Source organism: Archocentrus centrarchus, chromosome 13 (genome assembly GCF_007364275.1).
Source record: "Archocentrus centrarchus isolate MPI-CPG fArcCen1 chromosome 13, fArcCen1, whole genome shotgun sequence".
Classification (NCBI taxonomy): domain Eukaryota; kingdom Metazoa; phylum Chordata; class Actinopteri; order Cichliformes; family Cichlidae; genus Archocentrus; species Archocentrus centrarchus.
In genome coordinates this window covers 17,051,634-17,071,958 of record NC_044358.1, presented here as the reverse complement: position 1 = coordinate 17,071,958, position 20,325 = coordinate 17,051,634, and the positions used below count along the sequence as shown (strand labels likewise).

The 20,325-nt window shown below is 42.1% G+C and overlaps 1 protein-coding gene across 1 annotated transcript in view; it reads left to right on the top strand.

Moving 5' to 3' along the window:
* Window positions 1–20,325, top strand: part of frya (furry homolog a (Drosophila)) — a 41,255-nt gene that overhangs the window by 11,873 nt on the left and 9,057 nt on the right. The window contains exons 4-48 of the mRNA XM_030744566.1: window positions 609–748; window positions 867–957; window positions 1,093–1,172; window positions 1,267–1,347; window positions 2,149–2,317; window positions 2,482–2,574; window positions 2,899–2,997; window positions 3,625–3,726; window positions 4,020–4,123; window positions 4,614–4,722; window positions 4,840–4,926; window positions 5,036–5,207; window positions 5,344–5,476; window positions 5,689–5,796; window positions 6,474–6,726; window positions 6,901–7,083; window positions 7,164–7,250; window positions 7,969–8,228; window positions 8,436–8,625; window positions 8,881–9,005; window positions 9,438–9,495; window positions 9,650–9,741; window positions 10,053–10,225; window positions 10,691–10,851; window positions 11,022–11,132; window positions 11,473–11,627; window positions 12,446–12,548; window positions 12,627–12,798; window positions 13,137–13,393; window positions 13,494–13,640; window positions 13,733–13,901; window positions 14,021–14,111; window positions 14,200–14,282; window positions 14,800–14,950; window positions 15,105–15,208; window positions 15,602–15,790; window positions 16,580–16,778; window positions 17,112–17,233; window positions 17,348–17,535; window positions 17,681–17,775; window positions 17,869–18,449; window positions 18,604–18,701; window positions 18,810–18,980; window positions 19,080–19,220; window positions 19,602–19,781. Of these exons, the coding sequence (XP_030600426.1) occupies window positions 609–748; window positions 867–957; window positions 1,093–1,172; window positions 1,267–1,347; window positions 2,149–2,317; window positions 2,482–2,574; window positions 2,899–2,997; window positions 3,625–3,726; window positions 4,020–4,123; window positions 4,614–4,722; window positions 4,840–4,926; window positions 5,036–5,207; window positions 5,344–5,476; window positions 5,689–5,796; window positions 6,474–6,726; window positions 6,901–7,083; window positions 7,164–7,250; window positions 7,969–8,228; window positions 8,436–8,625; window positions 8,881–9,005; window positions 9,438–9,495; window positions 9,650–9,741; window positions 10,053–10,225; window positions 10,691–10,851; window positions 11,022–11,132; window positions 11,473–11,627; window positions 12,446–12,548; window positions 12,627–12,798; window positions 13,137–13,393; window positions 13,494–13,640; window positions 13,733–13,901; window positions 14,021–14,111; window positions 14,200–14,282; window positions 14,800–14,950; window positions 15,105–15,208; window positions 15,602–15,790; window positions 16,580–16,778; window positions 17,112–17,233; window positions 17,348–17,535; window positions 17,681–17,775; window positions 17,869–18,449; window positions 18,604–18,701; window positions 18,810–18,980; window positions 19,080–19,220; window positions 19,602–19,781 (6,657 nt within the window). The remainder of the gene's footprint in view (window positions 1–608; window positions 749–866; window positions 958–1,092; window positions 1,173–1,266; window positions 1,348–2,148; window positions 2,318–2,481; window positions 2,575–2,898; window positions 2,998–3,624; window positions 3,727–4,019; window positions 4,124–4,613; window positions 4,723–4,839; window positions 4,927–5,035; window positions 5,208–5,343; window positions 5,477–5,688; window positions 5,797–6,473; window positions 6,727–6,900; window positions 7,084–7,163; window positions 7,251–7,968; window positions 8,229–8,435; window positions 8,626–8,880; window positions 9,006–9,437; window positions 9,496–9,649; window positions 9,742–10,052; window positions 10,226–10,690; window positions 10,852–11,021; window positions 11,133–11,472; window positions 11,628–12,445; window positions 12,549–12,626; window positions 12,799–13,136; window positions 13,394–13,493; window positions 13,641–13,732; window positions 13,902–14,020; window positions 14,112–14,199; window positions 14,283–14,799; window positions 14,951–15,104; window positions 15,209–15,601; window positions 15,791–16,579; window positions 16,779–17,111; window positions 17,234–17,347; window positions 17,536–17,680; window positions 17,776–17,868; window positions 18,450–18,603; window positions 18,702–18,809; window positions 18,981–19,079; window positions 19,221–19,601; window positions 19,782–20,325) is intronic.

The following is a 20,325-nucleotide window of genomic DNA, read 5'->3' as shown; positions in this document are numbered from 1 at the left end:
TTCAGATTCAGTCTGGGGCAGGGGGGGGGGGTGTTTACCTTGACAGCTGGCGTTGCCTCAGCACTAGGTGTGTCATGCAGGTCTGTGGCTGTGCAGAGAAGGCCCTTTCACAGCCACAGAGGTGTGTTTGTGCTACTGCGCAAGGCCATTCAGCAGCCACACAGAGCCAGGATTCTTCTCCAGCCTTGTGCTGAATGAAGGGCTTGCTGTGTTCCCCAGTCCCACCAGACTCTCCTCCCTTCCTGTGTGCCCGGCCCATTCCTTCCTTTCGCTCGCCCTCCCCCAGGACTGAGGAAGTCAGCCCCATGGGCACTGTGTCTTTCTGCATAGCCCCAATAAGAACCAGCTCACCCTTCAGCTTCAGTTCTCTTTCTTAATGTTGCTTTTATTTACTTTACTTAAAAGCTGCCTCATTTCACCCTACTCCATTTATTGTTTAAATGTTTGAAACATGATGAAATGCAAATGAATCCTAGTTTGCTGTTGGAATTTATGTTTAAATTGCTGTTCAAATAAACAGAGGAAACACTGATTGCCATCTTTCTCTTTGGTATGTGGACGGCTTAACCCAAACGTGCATTTGCACTGTGTATGTCTTGCTCTCCCAGCTGATAAGCACCATGAGCTCTTTGGCCGAATACAGTCTCCCCTCCATCCTCCGCACGCTGTTTGACTGGTACAAAAGACAAAATGGACTAGAGGAGGAGTTGTACGAGTACCGGCCAAGAGCCAACACCAAGTCCAAAAAGTGAGAAGAACTGAGCCGCTTTCTGCACGCAACCATGAGTCATGTAACAAAACAATGATGAGGCTCAAGTGGGCTGTGTGATTGTAGCAAACCTGTTTTTGTGTTTTCTCTCTAACAGTGATGAGCAGCAGAGGGATTATCTACTTGAAAGGAGGGATTTGGCCATTGATTTCATCTTCTCTCTTGTACTTATAGAACTTTTGAAACAGGTGACTTGACCGAACTCTGGTCTTAGATTATCCTATAATTTGATCAGATTCTTTGATTTATTGCCGCTGACAAAACAAACTTAATATAGCAGGTATTATGAGATGCTCTTTTTTTTCCTATTGATTCTTAACCAGATGCCGCTCTACCCGACCCTCGACAGTTTGGTGAATGAAGTCATTAACTTAGCCTTTAAGCACTTTAGATACAAAGAGGGGTAAGCGCTCATCTGTCCTTACACAGTTTTTCATACTTCCTCTAAAGTTTGATATATATATTTTTTTTATGCATAATATCTTGTTTCCCTGCAGGTATCATGGTCCGAACACTGGCAACATACACACTGTGGCAGACCTCTATGCTGAAGTCATAGGAGTATTAGCCCAGTCCAAGTAAGGCGCAAAAACAGAGTATAATTCAGTGTTACTGGATGTGTCAGTTTAACCTTTGTTGGGGTTTGCTGTCATGCCACATCATATTGGTGTGTTGCCGTTCCTAACGCCTTTGTGCAAAACATTCCCAGGCTCAAGGGACTGGAACGTACTGTAGGGATGAGAGACTTCTGTAGAGAGCCCCTTCACACCAAACTAGGACTGGAAATTGATGTGTCTGTTTATTTGAATTTTTTTAGATCATTGCAGAAAGGAACAAGCCCTTAAAATAGCGATATGCACGGTGGGCATGCAGCATGCAACTCCTTCTGAAGCATCCTGTAATGACAGATAGAAAGATTTTTACTTTTCTTGAGGACAAAGAGGTGAAGAATTTGGCTATAAAGTAAAAGGAATCGTATTGGGATCGTCTTCAAAAAAGAGTTTGACTGTAGAAATAATACACCATTTCTCCTCCCAGCTGTCGGCACTAGCCAACAGGGTCGAGGTTAAGAAATGCTCATATGAGCTCCTGTGATGAATTATCATCTAAATTTAGACCAGCTGAAGAATCTCATCTCTGGTTCAATTTTGGGCAAAGGATCAGGTGCTAGATGAGGAGTTCTTGGGGCACAGACTCACAGTCTGCATATAGAGAGTGAGATGAGGGACTGATATTTTGGGAGGCGTGCACGCTGATCACTGTATTCTTTCTGAGTCACAGCTCTACTTCTTTGTGGAAGTGCTGACTTGGGATTTGTCTGACTGAGCTGAGCAGGCGTGTCTTTATATAGAGCCTCATTTAGCTATTTTTATTCTCAGGTTTCCTGCTGTGAAAAAGAAGTTTATGACTGAGTTAAAGGAGCTGCGGCAGAAAGAGCAGAATCCATATGTGGTCCAGAGCACCATTAGCCTCATCATGGGGGTCAAGTTCTTCCGAATTAAGATGTATCCCGTTGAGGATTTTGAAGCCTCTTTTCAGTTCATGCAGGTATAATAGATTTAGTAACTGAATAACGTTTCTGGCTTAATATAGTATAAACTGAATTGGTTCATGCTCTCGTTCTGTACCCATGTCTTGTCATGCAGTTTACACTCCTATACAGTATATATAGTAGATACGAGTTGCACAATGCTCTTCTCCCTCTTTCACAGGAGTGTGCTCAGTATTTCCTGGAAGTCAAAGACAAGGACATCAAGCACGCGTTGGCCGGACTCTTTGTTGAGATTCTGGTTCCTGTGGCCGCAGTAAGTTTCTTCCTCATCTGCATCATGTGTGCAATGACCAGTATGTTATGTGTATTTCATTGTAGTAGTGTGTCTGTAAGGTGTAGAGAAAATTGTATATCTTGTTAATAAACTATATGTAAACGCCCAAATAGGGACAATAATTGCAAATTAGCAGCAGCTGTAAATTCTCATGGCAGAGCATCAGTTTCAGGCTCTGTATTGGAACTGTGTTAAACTGCATCATCACTATGAAATGAATGTAAATAAAAAGAAAAAAATCCCTAAATAGAAGAAGATCACCGAGGCGGAGAGGACTTTGTGTGATGTGTGATCTCGTCTTAGGCTGTGAAGAACGAGGTGAACGTACCCTGCCTGAGGAACTTTGTGGACAGCTTGTATGACACAACCTTGGACCTGTCCTCCAGGAAGAAGCACTCGCTGGTTAGTTCGAAACAAAGGCACACTGACTGTTGGGCTTGTCTCTTTTGTACACCTTCAGTTACACCCTCAGATTCCCTGAATGTCTGCGAATCCTCAGTCCTCGTGTTTTCCTTTTTCTTTCTTTCTTTTTGCAACCTGACTATCCACACTAGAAATCATTTATGAGGGAAGACAGGCTGCTGTTTTAAAGCATTAACAAAAAACACATTAAAAGCACTGCCGTATGTAGAAGCATATTTAAAGTCCCTTCAGTGTCTTCAATAAAACATTTCACCATGGTAGTTCACATGGATATGCAAAGACAGCAGCCCTTAGACTAGGTATTTTCTCCTGAGATTGCAATTATGGCTGAAAGCTATATTTTATGAATGATGTACCATCAGCAAAAAGCATTAAAAAAAAGGAGGAAACCTCATTATGTCTTGACAAGAAAATTGGTTTAAGATGCACTTATGCAAAAGTAGCTCAGAGATAATGCATTATTCCACAAAATGTCCACTTAAAGGGCATTTTTAAATATAATACAGAGACTATGGGAGTGTTTTATTTGTAAGTCGTTGGTGAATCTGGTATAACAAGGCTGTTTATGCTGAAAAAAAGTCTAAGCACTTTGTGTCTCCTGTTCAGGCATTTTACCCTTTGGTGACGTGCCTGCTGTGTGTCAGCCAGAAACAGTTCTTCCTTAACAGATGGCACGTATTCCTTAACAACTGCCTGTCAAATCTTAAGGTAATGTAACCTGGAAACCAGCAGCTGGAAAGCTGTGTTTGTGTGTTATACTGCAGAGGAGTATTTAGATATATAAAGGTTGTGCATATCAATCAGTAAAAATATTTGTCACAGCTTAAATAGTCAAAAAGAATTGCTTAATCTATATTTTTATTTGATAATGTAAGCATGACCCAGTAATACTACACTGGTTACTTCAGGCAGTAATTAGTTTTGCTGGAAACATTATGACTGGTCACTTTGTATAGAAATGGATGTCACTGACTTCCTCTGATAATCTTATTTCATTACAGAGCAGAGACCCAAAAATGGCTCGTGTTGCACTCGAGTCTCTGTATCGACTGTTGTGGGTTTACATGATCCGAATCAAGTGTGAGAGCAACACTGCGACACAAGGGTAAAAAAACTTTTAGTGCCCTAATGTTTGCATTTGCATTTCTTTAAGTTTTTACTGTTATTCTAAGTGTTGGTAAATAACTGTAACAGTAAAATATGCTATTTAATAATTTATTGCAAAAATAAATTCTGAACACTTTTGTAGATTTAAACGAAGAATACAAACGTTAATTTAAGTCGCAGCTTTGTACCAAACCCTCCTGAAATCAGAAGGCTTTGGGTTTTATCTGCATGGCTCAGGAATGCAGATTTAGGCTCAGACCTACAGAAGTAACTGTGCCCTGCAGGGTTATCAGCTGCTTGCAGACATTATTATGTATGCACTGGAGCCCACCTGAGGAATTCCAGACGGGGGCCAGACAGACTTTTTTTGAGTGTTGATCGGCCCAGAATCGACGTGTCTTAAAACGAATATTTTTGAAGCATCAAAGAAAGCTTTAAACGCTTGTGCGAGGTCTTCTCATAACATGCTCTTTCCTTTGTGTTCCCAGTCGGCTTAACACCATTGTAACAACACTTTTCCCCAAAGGATCCCGCAGCGTGGTACCAAGAGACATGCCCCTCAATATCTTTGTCAAAATCATCCAGTTTATCGCCCAGGTAAACACACTTGTGTGCTGCACTGTTAGCAGCGTGACTGTGAGCAGATGTCATGTTTAATAGAATAATCAGGTAAAATAAAAGTGATTTTGTATTTGTATGTGCATTTTGTTGCAGGAAAGACTGGATTATGCCATGAAAGAGATTATCTTTGACCTTCTCTGTGTTGGGAAACCTGCAAAAGCCTTTAGTCTTAATCCTGAGGTATATATTCATATAGTAGCATGTCAGTTTCATTTTTGAAGGGCCTGCAGGAGTAGTAATGGGATACTGGAAGCTGATAACTAACAGGTGATCCTTCCTTTATGTTCAGAGAATGAATATTGGTCTGAGAGCATTCCTGGTTGTAGCCGATAAACTGCAACAGAAGGACGGTGAGCCTCCCATGCCTAACACTGGTTGCACTTTGCCCTCTGGGAACACACTCCGAGTAAAGAAGACATATCTGAGCAAAACACTAACAGATGAAGAGGCCAAAGTCATCGGTGAGGGAGACAGATGATGGTCAGGAATTCTGAAAATGTCACATGGGAGTGAAATTTAATTAGAGGGGTTAAATTAAAATTATTCAAATGAGTTAAAATTATGTCAATAGTTTTTTTTCCTCTGTCACATTCCCAGGTATGTCCCAGTATTATTTTCATGTCCGGAAGGCTATCGACAACATCCTCAGACACCTGGACAAGGAGGTGGGCCGATGCATGATGATGACCAATGCTCAGATGTTGAACAAAGAGCCCGAGGACATGATCACGTAAGTGTGCGCTCTGCCATCAGAGCAGATTTGGCCTGTGTGAGGTCCCGAATGATTTGACAGAGAAATCTTAAACATGCCATCATCAGCTCATCATTAACTCAATAATTCTGCATATCACTCTTGTTGTCAATACTCAATCAATTTGCACTGAATAGATGAACACACGGAAAACAAGACTTTCTATTATTATTGAAATTTGAACTTTTCAGAGGCGAAAGAAAACCTAAGATTGACTTGTTCAGGACATGCGTTGCTGCCATTCCTCGTATTCTGCCTGACGGGATGTCTAAGCCGGAGCTCATAGACCTGCTGTCTCGGTGAGTAGCTTATCTTGGAGAAATCCTCAGACTGTGTATCCCCCATCACCTATTGCTCTGTAAACCTTGAAGCATTGTAATTTTGATGCTGCCATCTTGTTTTTGGGGGGTCACAAGTGACCAGATTTGTTAAAGCCAGTTAAAGCCAACATTAGCAAGCTGAGTCCATAATGTGTATGGGTGGAACACACAAACACAGACCTGCTAATTAGTGATAATTAATGCTAATTAACATATAAATAAAACAGAAGAATTTCACTGGCCAAGACTGAAATCAGTATAACAGCCAACAGCAAGCCAAAGTCACCAACAGCACAAATGCAGCTGAGAGGTCGAGTTCCATGTAGCAGATGTGAAGCCGGTAGTGTTACCTGTATTGGCATCCACCTGTCAAAGCTGCCATTTTTCATCCTCAGAGGTTGCAGCCTGTTGGAGACCACTTTTATAAGGAAGATCTGTTTTTCTACAACTTGAAGTTTAAATGTAGTTTTCTGTTCTGCTTCTTAAAGTTAAAATATAAAGGAAATTACTATTTCGTGTAATCAACTCTTGAAACAGCTAAAAATGTAACCATTTATCGTATTTTAATCTGCACGTGAACGAGCTCGTATCGGCATTATGTACGTGATGACAGATTTGTGCTTTGTTTTTTGTTTGTATCATTTTGTTTTTGTCAGACTGACAATACACATGGACGATGAGCTTCGACTCATAGCACAGAATTCCTTACAAAGCCTGCTGCTGGATTTCTCCGACTGGCGTGACGATGTCCTGTTTGGTTTTGCCAACTTCCTGTTGCGTGAAGTCCAAGACACCCACCAGGGATTATTAGATACATCCCTTAAATTACTGCTGCAACTCCTCACTCAGTGGAAACTAACCCTGGCTGCATCAGGAAAGAAGTCTGACACCTCTAAAATGCACACTGAGGTATGCAACATTGTGTCAAATAGGACCTATTTTTGTCTTTAATAGAAGGGATTCAATATTTAGACCACCCTTCTATTTTCTAATACTATGCATGTATTTATTGTGCATTTCAAATTGTTTTGTGTTTTTTAATAATACTACTGGGTAAGGAGCTTTTGTTTTATTTTATCACAGCTGCTGCAGACCAGCTCAAATGTCAAGATGCCCACAGAGCGAAGTCCACACTCCACTGTGCTGCATGCTGTGGAGGGACTGGCGATTGTCCTGCTCTGCTCCTGCCAGCTGAGCACCCGCAGACTTGCCGTTGCGATCCTAAAAGAGATCCGAAGTCTGTTTGGGACTATCGGACAGTGTGAGGTAAAACAGAGAAAAAGAAACACTGATATAGGAGAGATGTATAATTACAGGTTAAGAATTTATGCTTTTGGCAACTACAGGATGATGATAAACCAATGATAGAGATCATGGATCAGCTCGGCCCCGGTATATTGGATAGCTTTGTCAACATTGCAGTCTCTGACACGGTAAGTTGTTTGTACCTTCAGTTTTTTTTTTGATGGTTTTATTTTTTATTTTCCTTTCATCATGTGTTCATTTCACATGACTTGACTTACATGGTGGAGGTTTCAGGCACAACCTCACCTACTTACAAGCTGTACTGAGTTTTTTCAGCTCATGGCTGAATGAGGTACCACCCAAGTTTCCCACTGAACACTCTCTGTTGGCAGGGACAATGATTGACAGTAAAACAGGTGGACATAGATCCAGCACGTTCTAGTTGGTGCCTCATTGTCAGATGTGTGAATGTTTAATATTTATTCTTTAAAATGCTCTCTATAATATGTTTTATGATGACCCAGATGAAGGCCACAAACCAAATAACGTCTGCAAGACTTGACTTAAAAATATAAAAAGGACTTTTAACCCCATGTAAAATGTGGTTTACAAAATAATGCTAGTCATGTAAACAGTAAAACAGGAGCCAGGTTGGTTAATTATCATGTAAAAATTGAATGAACAGCTGGGACTGAGCCACCTCTTATTGTAACATATGCAACATAAAATTGCTTTTCTAAGTGTACTATGCATTTATCTGAATGCCCTAGTTACTGCCTTATTTACATTGTAATTAATTAGCCTTACACATTAGAATGAACCCTCAGAAGGAAGTAACACTTCAAGTTCTAATTCAGTCATGATTCTCTGACCTCTGACCCTGTTCTGTCACCTGCTCGTTTGCAGGTCACCCTGCCAGCTGGTCACCACGTGGACCTGCAGTGGCTCGTGGAGTGGAATGCACTGCTCGTCAACAGTCATTATGACATTATGAGCCCCTCACATGTGTGGATCTTTGCTCAGTCTGTGAAGGACCCCTGGGTGCTGTGCATATACAGCCTCCTCCGACAGGACAACCTGCCCAAGCACTGCCCCACAGCTCTCAGCTACGCCTGGCCCTACGCGTTCACACGAATGCAGATGCTCATGCCCCTGGTAGACCCAAAGTAAGTGTCCTTGCAGACTGTAGTGTGGTCAGGAGGGAGCATGAAACACTTCTTCTGTTTTCTATTTTCTTCACATCCTTATTTTGCGTTCCTGTTTCTGGTTCTCCCACCAGATACCAGTTCTTCATTGAGCTTAAACTCAAAATTCCCCCACTAAAACCAGCTCAGATTAAAAAGGATCTAATAATATTTCCTTTTGCTCGCCAGTAATCCAGTGTATGCAAAGAAGACCAGTACCTCTAGCAGTGGGGATAACTATATAACCCTTTGGAGAAACTACCTGATCCTTTGCTTTGGAGTGGCCAAGCCCAGTATCATGAGCCCCGGCCATCTGAGAGCATCGACACCTGAGATCACAGCTCCTACGGCTGACAGCGGAGGCAGCTTCGATAACAAGGTGCCCGCCTCCCCGTCCTCTGTCCTCATTAATTCCCTCTGCGCTTTGTCTCTCCAGGATCGGGTGTTATACCGAGCTTGTTGACATTCACACTCAAAGCATCAAATTACATAACAGCTATTTTACATGAATAGAGCATGAAGCCAATATGTCCTTAAGTGTGCAGACACTTATATCAATGCAGTGCTGAGTAATTAGTGGTGCTGAGGTGTGATGATGGATGTTATGTGTCTGACTGAGCAGCCGGTGTTTCAGGTGATCGGGAGCCCGTCTGTGGCTTGGCTTCTGAAGCAGTTGGTTCCACTGATGAGGACAGAGAGCATCGAGTTGACCGAGTCATTAGTTTTGGGCTTTGGTCGCACCAATTTGCTCGTATTCAGGTAAATCAAAGATCTGTATAACAGGTGCTCGACTCTGAACGCTTACTGCTTCACAAAGACCCAAACAAACTTCTGTTTTTTTCCTGTGATGATTTGTCTGTCATTAATGAAAGATTGCCACTTAAGATCTTCAGTTCTGTTTTTGTCTTTTTGTAATGAGACGGGGCCTGTGAAAAACTCAGGCTGTAATTCATTATTTTTTTTTTCCATAATTAAAGGCAGTGCATTTGTGTGGATTTAAAGTGCGGATGAGCAGGGGATTATAGTTGAGTAATACTTTGATGCCATGCAGAGTTGCTTCTTTCCTAGAAGTCAGATTTAATAGCTCAAATTTTTTTTTCTTGAAAAATGGCATTCTGCAGTTTAATTATAGCATTGTTTTATTAAGTGTTTTACATTTATATCACGTGTTTGCATTTTCACGGCACACAGGGAGCTTGTGGAGGAGTTGCATCCCCTTATGAAAGAGGCATTAGAGAGAAGACCTGAGGTATCTACAGTTCAGTACATGATATAAGCAACATATGTACAGTTAGAATTTGTAACTATATTAGACTATATTGTAGCGTTTACTAAAGAGTTGATATAGTTGTATTTTTACAGGATTTATTCCAATAAAGATGTGTCCTAATAATGTTTTGCAGAACAAGAAGCGGCGTGAACGACGAGACTTGCTGAGACTGCAGCTGCTGAGGATCTTTGAGCTGCTGGCTGATGCTGGTGTCATCAGTGATAGGTGAGTGTGACAGTGTTTTTGTAATTATCTATTTTTATTTCTATATGTATAGTTTTGCACTCGTCATTGGCACTCTCACTTTGATGTTTAGTTACTGTAGATTGTATTTTTTTTGAGTACCTAATTGCAGAGAAGGGTTCTCTGGATTCATGGCACTGAGTTTTGATACATTATGAAACACCTTTTTGTAAATAATTGCTGGAACTGCTACAGCTTAGATTTTAACAGGTATTTGAACAGGAGTTAATACATAATTATTGCATTATACTTGCTTTGTGTAGCATCTCTGTGTTTTCTCACTTATGCCGCAGTACAAACGGAGCACTGGAACGTGACACCCTCGCCCTGGGTGCCCTGTTCCTGGAATATGTGGATCTAACCCGGATGCTTCTGGAAGCTGAGAATGACAAAGAGGCAGAGATCCTTAAGGACATCCGAGCTCACTTCAGCGCCATGGTGGCCAACCTCATCCAATGCGTACCAGGTACTTCTGCAACCAGTCACTGCTCTTTAGGTCCGACTGATAAATTACAGAGCAGAGAAAGTGAAAGTTTTGTATTCCTTTTTATTACTGCCTATTGTAATCCATCTGTCCATTTGTGAATTGTGAATTTTATAATAGGCTTCCATTAGGCTGCAGTTAGAACAGTGCATGGAACACCAGACTCTTGACATTGATCTTGATTTGGATGTAGCCTAAGGGGAGCAGATCCAAGAATAGTATCACTTAAAGACAGTTCAGGAAAGAGCAGGTGATGACTCACGAGTTGCCAAGCATTCACAAGTCCCCACTGAATGGCTAATGGTCTGTCAGGGGGCATCAAGATCCTATTATCACATCGGAAAAATGCACTTTTAAGATGCCTGGATATTTTTGCTGACTCTACACTTTCTTAATAAGCAAACCTATAACAAGCTCTTTTGCCCCCCACCCCACCCCCACCTCCAGTGCATCAGAGGCGCTTCCTGTTTCCACAGCAGAGCCTGCGGCATCACCTCTTCATCCTCTTCAGCCAGTGGGCTGGCCCCTTCAGCATCATGTTCACTCCTCTGGACCGCTACAGTGACAGAAATCATCAGATCACAAGATATCAGTATTGCGCTCTAAAGGTAATCATAAGTAAATGACCCAGCTGCTAAGTCACATATTCAAAATAAGTAAGAAAATTTGTTACAATTTGTTGTTACAATTTGTTGGTGGAAGCGTGGCAGAGTGAATAATGTTGTCTTGGTTGTTTAAACCGTTAGCATGTGAGCATTCTTGGCTGATGTTCTTACAGGCCATGTCTGCTGTGCTGTGCTGCGGGCCTGTGTTTGATAACGTTGGCCTCTCTCCAGATGGATACCTCTACAAGTGGCTGGATAATATCCTAGCCTGCCAGGATCAGCGGGTCTGTAGCCAATACTTTACCACTGCGGTGCATTTAAACAAAGAGCTGACTCAGGAAGCCCATCGGATAGCTTTCTAAAGCCTGTTTTCTAAAAGGCCAATTCTAGTGCTTGCCAACGGCTCAGTGTTATCTTGTAGGAAAAAAGCAGTTTTGTTTCTGAATAAGCTGATTTTGACTTTATTCCCATTTGTGCTACAAGCTAAATCACCTGCACGTTTATTTTTTACACATTCTTCCTTAGAAAAATTCATTACATGCCTTGAGGAGTTGCATTAGCACTAGAATCATGCTGCACTGAGTCCTTAAATCATTTACAATAAACTGTTTGCTCCTGGCTCAGGTCCATCAGCTTGGCTGTGAAGTTGTCATCCTGCTGCTGGAGCTCAATTCTGACCAGGTCAACCTATTCAACTGGGCTGTGGATCGCTGCTACACAGGCTCCAACCAGGTTGCCTCAGGCTGCTTCAAAGCCATCGCTACAGTCTGTGGCATCAGGTGCAAAATCTCAGATGCATTTTTGCAGATGATTTTTGTAGTTGGCCATCATTCATTTCTCTATATATGCTCTTGAGGTGCAGCTACCTAACAATTTCCCTAATTGGGTTTGGCATTGAAATCTCATCATTCAGTTTTCTCGTGTAAATGAGGAAATGGCGAGTAAATCAACCTGAGCTTCAAAGTGTCACCTCAGCTAATAATCTTAAAGGGCTTACTTTTGAAATTTACCTCCCGCTTTATCTCAGAAATCTGACTCAAACAAACGTCAGCAGTCACCAGATCGTCTGCCTCTCCCTTCTTCTGTCACATAACCCTCTGCATGTCCTCCTTTTACGGCAGTTGTGTCCAGTATAAACCCAAAAGTCGGTGTTGAGTTTTTATTTTTCACTTGCAGTTTACTAAGGTCTAAATAGTAAATAAAGTCAGGAGAACAAAACAGTTTGTTTGGGTTTTGGAAAGGACTAAAGTGTGGGTGAAAATTGGCCTGATCATATATCGGTAAGCTTTTTTGGCAAAAACTAATACTAACGCTTGTCCCATCTGGAAGCAAATAATACTGCATGACACACCCACTTTACATAAGTCATTGCACAGCAATACTATTTTTACCATTTATAAGGTAGTATTTAGGTCAAGTATTTGTACTGAGTGTTTTTCCAGTTGATAGTCAGTTGCATTGATGGTCCTGAAGCAATCCTTATATTGTAGGAGCAACACCAGCATGGAGATTTCAGATCTTGCAATATGAAACACTTACTTTCATAATACTGCATAAGTAATTCATACTGTTTTTTTTTCCTCTCTTTCTTCACAAGCAAAACCTACCCAAGTGACATAGTAACGCTGCTAAATCTGGTGCTCTTCAAGGCGTCAGACACCAACAGAGAAATCTATGAGATTTCAATGCAGCTAATGCAGGTGAGAAACCTCTGTTTCATGTGCAGTTTTACGTGGTTCCCAGCCTTAGTGACACATTCTCCCTCTTTCATTTAACAGATTCTTGAAGCTAAGTTGTTTGCGTACTCTAAGAAGATTGCAGAGCAGAAGCCAAACAGTATCCTCTACGGCACACATGGGCCACTGCCACCTTTGTACAGTGTCTCCCTACCGCAGCTCTCCAGCCAGCTGGCCAAAATGTACCCTGAGCTCACACTTCCTCTGTTCTCAGGTAGCTGTTTGTGTTGTATTTGTGACAGTAATGTCGTTTACACAGCTTTTCACAGGCCTCCCATCTTCTCTTAGTTTCCTTCTAAATACTGCTCGCTCATCTCCCAAAGAAGCGTCCTTTTTTATGGACACTTGTGCGAACGACAGAAACACCGAGAGCCTAACTTGACTTAGGGACACCCCCTGTTTAAGTCTAATGCATATGCGAATCAGAATCAAACTGCCAATTATGGTGAAACTGAATGTACAGTATGTCTTTGAGTTTCTTATAATATAAACACCACAGTGACCGCCGATGTTATCCTGATGTCAGCATTGCTTTCCTTCTGCTTGTTCCAGAGGTTAGCCAGAGGTTCCCCACCACTCATACCAATGGGAGGCAGATCATGCTAACCTACCTCCTGCCCTGGCTTGGTAACATAGAGCTGGTTGATAGCGGCCTGCTGCTCCCAGTTTTCTCACCATGTGTCTCAAGTTACGACTCTTGTAGCCAGTTAACCAGCACAGGCTCATCACACCCACTGAAAGGCACTGGTTGGGGCTCCTTACAAGCCACATCTATGGTTCTCAATAACCTCATGTTCATGACCGCCAAGGTAAAGGCATGCTGGGGAAATTTTTCCTCATAAAAGGGGCACAGATAATCTGAATCTGAATGCCAATAACACTGTTGTTTTTTTAATCCTCGCTGCCCAGTATGGAGATGATCTACCTGGACCAGAAATGGAAAATGTGTGGAATGCTTTAGTCAGCAATGAGAAATGGAGCAACAATCTGAGAACCACACTGCAGTTTCTCATCAGCTTATGTGGTGTCAGCAGTGACACCGCCCTTCTCCCATATGTAAGATATCAAGCCCTGCTTGTAAATATTGTGTAGCTATTTTTTTTTAGCCCTAAACTTTCTCACAGAAAGCTGTTGGTGTATTTGTTCAGATCAAGAAGGTGGTGATCTATCTGTGCCGAAATAACACAATGCAAACCATGGAGGAACTGATATTTGAGTTGCAACAAACTGATCCTGTCAATCCTGTGGTGCAACACTGCGATAGCCCTCCTTTCTATCGATTTACTGCTACAAGCAAAGCTTCCGCGGCAGCTTCAGGTACATCTTTTGAAAAAGCTAGATGCACTTTTGTTTTTCATTTGAGATAAATAAACTGCCATTAAATTCCCAACTGGAAAAGATACAAATTGTGCACTTAAACTCTGATTTATTTCTAGGCACCACATCAAGCAGCAATACTGTCGTTGCAGGCCAGGAGACCTTCACTGACACAGACGATATCAAGACTTTAAAGGAGAGTGAGGAGAGGTCAGTGGGCAATGAGTTCTTAAAATCTTGTGATTTGATAAATTACACTGATAGCAAAACCCTTCATCATCGTTTTCTGTGACCTCAGGCTCAGTCACATAATACGAGCACACAACCGTCTGGAATCGCGCTACAGCAACAGTTCAGGAGGATCTTACGATGAAGATAAGAGTGAGTGCTTGTCTGTACCAAGCACCCTGAGAAAAAAATGTGGTTGTGATGGTTTGAGGAGTGTGGAATATACAGACTGGGTTGGAGGGTAAATTGGGAATCGGCTGTGCGCCGTTGATAATTCATGAGCAGTGTAAAGTGGCCTGGGGCTTTTTAAGGGAATCTGTGAGAATTGGCACTAAAATACAAATAGTCAAGCCCGGGGCCTCCGCAGTGCTGCCAGTGACCCAAAAACAGCTTTATTAAACCCTCTTAGGCTGACATTGTCCTGGAGGGTGATGTGACTAAGTATTTTAAGTAATTTAATTTAGGTAGTAATTTAATTTAAGTAATTTAATTAGAGTATTAAAATAATATTGGAAAATCACCATGACAGTTATATCATGATTTTATTATCTAAATGCATCTTCCATCTGCAAAATGTATCCACATCACCCACAGTCAGATGTGGAGAATCTGAAAGTTGCAATTCAGGTTGCAATTGCTGTTGTGAACACTGCACTCTTTAACCATTTAGGTGAACCTTTGCCACCCTATGCTAACTGGCTCATGGCTGTTATTGAGACCAACCAGCCCCATCCTCTGCCCATGCCTCTGAATGGAGGATGTTGGGCTCCACTGGTGGACTTTTTACCAGAGACCATCACTCCCAAGGGACCACTGCACAGGTTAGTTGCTGTAATCCACTGTGACACTCCTAAATGAATTTACTGTAATAGTATTAATCTGTAACCATCTTTAGCATGCTTCAGTTTGATTTATCCATCTTAAGAAACATGCTTCACCGAGAGGGTTAACAGTATGAATATTTACTTTTTATAGGTGTAACATAGCGGTCATCTTCATGACAGAGATGGTGGTGGACCACAGTGTGACAGAGGATTGGACCATGCACCTGCCTTTGCTGCTACATGCCCTGTTTTTGGGTAAATTCACTCTACAATCAGTCTCCCACTTAATAACCATGATATAATGAGTATATATATCAAATGATGCACTGTAGAGTTGAGTGGAAATATATATAACAAATATATAACAATGACTCTTTTAATGCACCATCATATTCTTAAGTACAAACAGCAGTAGGAATCTTAATCTAGTGATAGTCATCAGCACTCAACTTCACCCTCAACCCAATCGATCGAGGCAGATTTCCTCCCCACTGCTGCTGAGTACTTGCTCAGAGGAAATCCCTCATTTTCTCTCTATAACATTTTAAGGTTTTTGAACTTACTGCGTTATTTGGTGCCAGATGACTACAGTTGGCATCACCTTGAAATGAAACGGACTAACATGTCTAATTGTGTCGTTTAATTAAGGAATGGATCACTTTCGTCCGGAGGTGTTTGAGCACAGTAAACGTCTTCTCCTCCACCTGCTCATCACGCTGTCGTGTGACAACAACTTCCAGACCATCGCAGCGGTCTTACTGCAGACACGTGAGATCAATGGCACCAAGACCCTCACGTGCAAACCTTCAAAACTCCAGCTGGAGTACTTGCTTTCAGGTAAACATATCTGCCTATAATATTAGTTTTTCCAGCTATAAATACGTTCGCGCTTCACTAAATGGTTGGAGTGGACCTGGGTGAAGTTGATGGAGCAGCTGGCCCATTGACACACTGCTCATCTCTTTGGCTAACATATGCTTGAACATCAGGAAGGAATGGCTAGCATTCCTTTCAGACAATAGATAAGGTTCTTATCTTGGGAGAAAATATTTGGATGCTGTGCCAAAAGCAATATTGAGCCCACAGGACATCAAAGGTCTTGATTAAAGCATTCCATTCTGCTATTTTTATCCTCTTTCTCAAACTGGGGCCATCTGCTAAGGCTTTAGCTCCCCTCCTCTCCCAGCTGATAAAATGTTTTTGCTAATGTCATCCCATTTCAAAACATTGTGTTTGTTTTTCATTTGAGTGTATTAAAAAAGGTATATACTATAAAAATTATTTTATTAGCAACAAAAAATACGCTATCACAAAAGCACTTACATTGAAATCCAAAGTAAACATGCTTCATAAAACTTTCTTTGAGATGTGTGTTATATTCATATGTAATATGTAATTTCTTGCAGAGAGGGTCGGTTTTTCATTAACAACAATGTGTTTAGCTTTGCAGCAGCATTCACAGCTTCACCACTTAAAATGAATGCAGGCAGTTCAGAAGACTAATTGGATTCACATTCCAGAAAATGTTATAACACGGGTCATGCTGCTCGCTACATGTCTGATTCCATCTGTGGCTGAAAGTTGCCGTTAGGTATATGAAATCAAATGTTCCTCTGTCGTGTTCAGGAGGTTTTGACTTCCTGCGGGAGTGTCAGGCGTCTCCCGTGCCAGACTCGGGTTTGAGTTCTTCCTCTACGTCGTCCAGTTTGAGTTTGGGGGGCAGCAGCAACAACCTGCCGGAGATTTCACAGGAGGTGGAAGAGCTGGTGGCCTCCAGTAAAATGAATGAGAAGACCAACAAGCTCATTGAGTTTTTAACCACAAGGTACTGATGTTAGAATCACTCAGCAACACTTATATTATTATATTTACTTACAGGCTTTGATATTATAGGCTTTGATATGTGCTGAAGTTTTCTCACATTTTCTGGTTGTAGGTTCCCACCTAGTGGTGCTGCAGGATATTGCAATAGAATAAAACTGTCATCTTACAAAAATAATGCAAACAAATGTTTAGGATTGTATTTAATAAAATGACCTCTGCCAGATACAGCACTTGATAGGCAGAAAAGGCTAAACTAGCACCTGACTTTTGACTTTTAATCAGAACAGTTCAGAATATAGTGAATTGTTAGTGACTAAAAATGGTTGTTTTATAGAGCGTATGGACCTCTTTGGTGCCATGAAGACATTTCACCAAAGAACCAGATTTCAAGAAGCACCGGGCAGCTGACGAACTTTCTGCGCCATGTGGTGTCCGTGTTCAAAGAGTCCAAGTCAGGTAACCCTTCAGTGTGTCGTTAACAGTAAATATTAGTTACTTCTTTCTAACTGTTAAACATTATGCGTAACTGATTGATTTTCATTTGCACAGTCATATCTGTGTCCTCATCAGACTTCCATCTGGAGCAGCAGCTCAGTGACATAGCGCTGCAGACAGCCTTGTGCAGCTCATCGCGTCACTACGCTGGCCGCTCCTTCCAGGTGTTTCGAGCCCTTCGCCAGCCCATCTCTGCCCACGCTGTGTCCGACCTGCTGTCGAGGCTGGTGGAAGTTATTGGTGAACACGGAGAAGAAGTGCAGGTCAGTGCGCCGTGCGTGGACTTGAAGGGTGTCAGCGTGTACTCTTGTGTTTATAGTTGTTGTTGACTTTAAAGCTATTTTATTGACATAAAGATACAAGAAAATCCTCTAGAAGTGCATTTGTGTTTGTTTGTTTTTCTTGCAGGGCTATGTAATGGAAGTATTACTCACACTGGAGTCTGTGGTGGATAACTTGGCTGAATGTCTCAAAAACAGCGATCTCATGGCTATCTTGACGAGGTTTATGTCTCTAGAATAATTTATGTTTAAAGAAGGTATTGCTGTTCAAATATATCTTAACTTTTAAATTATTGTTGCATGTTATTGTTGCAGAGCGTCGTCTCCAGAATTCCTCACCAGTTTCAAGCTGCTGTCCAACAGGAAGAGCACGGGGCAGCTCAATCTTAGGAGAGAAGAAAGGAGCAGACATCAGAGGAGCTCTTCTGTTCCCAAGAAGTTTGGAGAGGCAGACAGGTGGTCTGATCCACCCCGCAGTGCCACACTGGACCGTATCCAAGCCTGTGAACAGCAGGTTCTGTTAGCCAAGGTTCACAGCTCATCCTCATCTAGAGACAGTGTCACCGACCCAACGAGCATCAACCACCCCAGCAACCTGCTGGCCACCATATTCTGGGTGGCAGTGTCGCTGATGGACTCAGACTTCGAGTTTGAGTATCAGATGTCTTTACGACTGTTGAATAAGCTGCTGGCCAACATGTCACTGGACAAACAGGAGAACAGAGAGAAGCTGGAGAAACTGCACAGTCAGCTGAAATGGAGCAGCTTCGCGGGGCTCCAGCAGCTACTTTTAAAGGGCTTCACCTCAGTGTCCACAACTGACCTCACGCTCCAGCTCTTATGCCAACTGACACCTGTGTCACGAGTGCCCGTAGTGGACACGTCACAAGCCATAGGTATAATATGGGAGTCAATAAATAAGCAGTTTTAAAAGTAAACAGGAATTTTGATGAGTACACTTTGTATTTGTAGGTTTCCTTTAATTTAAACAAAGGTACATGCTTGGAGACTTTTCCTAAAATGATGCAAGGTGTCTTTTTTGTCTGTTAGGTTTTCCTTTGAATGTTCTCTGCCTGCTCCCTCACCTTGTGCAGAACTTTGATGGCCCAACGCAGTTCTGTCAGGATGTTGCTGAAAGGATAGCGCAGGTTTGGCTTTTTTTTTTTATGCTTCTGTTTTCATTTCACCAATCAACACATTTTAAACCAACACGTTTTTATGTGTGTGTGTGTGTGTGTGTGTGTGTGTGTGTGTAGGTATGCCTTGAGGAGAACAATGCCAAGCTTTCCAACCTCGCTCATGTCATGACTCTGTATAAAACACACTCCTACACGCGAGACTGCTTCTCTTGGGTCAACGTGGTGTGTCGATATCTTCACGAAGCTTTCGCCGATATCACCCTGAGTCTGGTCACTTACATGGCAGAGGTGTGCGCCGCTGCTCTCATGTGCGCTAAGCCACAATATGGTGTACTAAAGGTGCTAATGTACATTTTTTGTTTTTTTTGTATTTCATTGTTGTATCAGCTGTTGGAGAAAGGTCTCCCCAGTATGCAGCAGACCCTTTTACAAATTATCTACAGCCTCCTGAGCCACATGGACTTGTGTGTAATTCAAGCCAAACCCTTCAACATAGAGGTGCTCAAAACAATAGAGAAATTTGTCCAGGTGAGTTGAAATGTTAACATTATGCAGAGTTGATACTTGATGCATGTGATATATGTGATCAGTGGAAATCTTTAGCCAGTGGGGCCTGAGCGAGTGCCTTCTATTCCCTGCTCTTTTTGCTAGTGCTCATGAGGGGGAAAAAAAGGAAAACGCTGTCTTATGTCAGCGCAGTAAATCTGTAGACACACCCAATCTATAAACAGTCTGCCTTTCTGCCACAGGCCAGGCCTCTGCTTATTCTCATATGGAATCCATTTCCCTTTAGTACCGCTGTACCTAAAAATAAAACTATATAAAAGCCGCCTTTTTAAATCATGTGGTCGTGTTGCTCTTTGTCTGCACATACAGGTGAATTTGTGTGTGTTTCTGTGTTGGCTGTAGACTGTTCACTGGAGGGAAGCGCTGAATATCCTGAAGCTGGTGGTTTCTCGATCGGCCAGTTTGGCGCAGCCTTTGTTTCCACAAAGTGACCTCTCCTATGAGGACATCAGCCGTGTCTGGGACCGCTCTTCCAAGGCCTTGCCTGGGAAAACGCTCGATTTCCACTTTGACATATCTCAGGTTAGAGGCCATTTCTCTGACTTTCTTTTCACTGTGTGAAAGTGCTTTTTGTTCTCATTTTAAAGGAAAGGTTAAGGCTTGAAATGTATGCTTGCCCTTGTATAATTTCCTGTATTTTCCAGGGTGTGGTACACGTTGAGGTTGTGTGGACTCTTTTAAAGGGCTTTGGAAAGGAAACATTTCTTCCCCTTCCTTAATGGTGATATGTCTTTTCAACCAAACCCTGTGAGATTAGCTTGAAAGCGTGAAAGGTAAACACAATTAGTCAAGCAGTGCAGAGCTGGAAAGCGATGGAAAAGATACAAGCAGAGTGGTGTATGTGTGGGAACTGAACAGGGAGCTGTTTGTGTAGTTCATGAATGGCAGGAAATGATGTCAGCTCTTTGCTGCCCTCTTTTGTATGTGAGTCAGGGAGTTGTAGTGGATAACCAACAGGGTGGCTTTAAACTTCAGACATACTGGACACACTGCTGATAGTTGCTATAATATTCAGATATTTTTAAAGTGAGGGTAAAACAGAGGAAGTTGATGTTTCTTTTCCTTG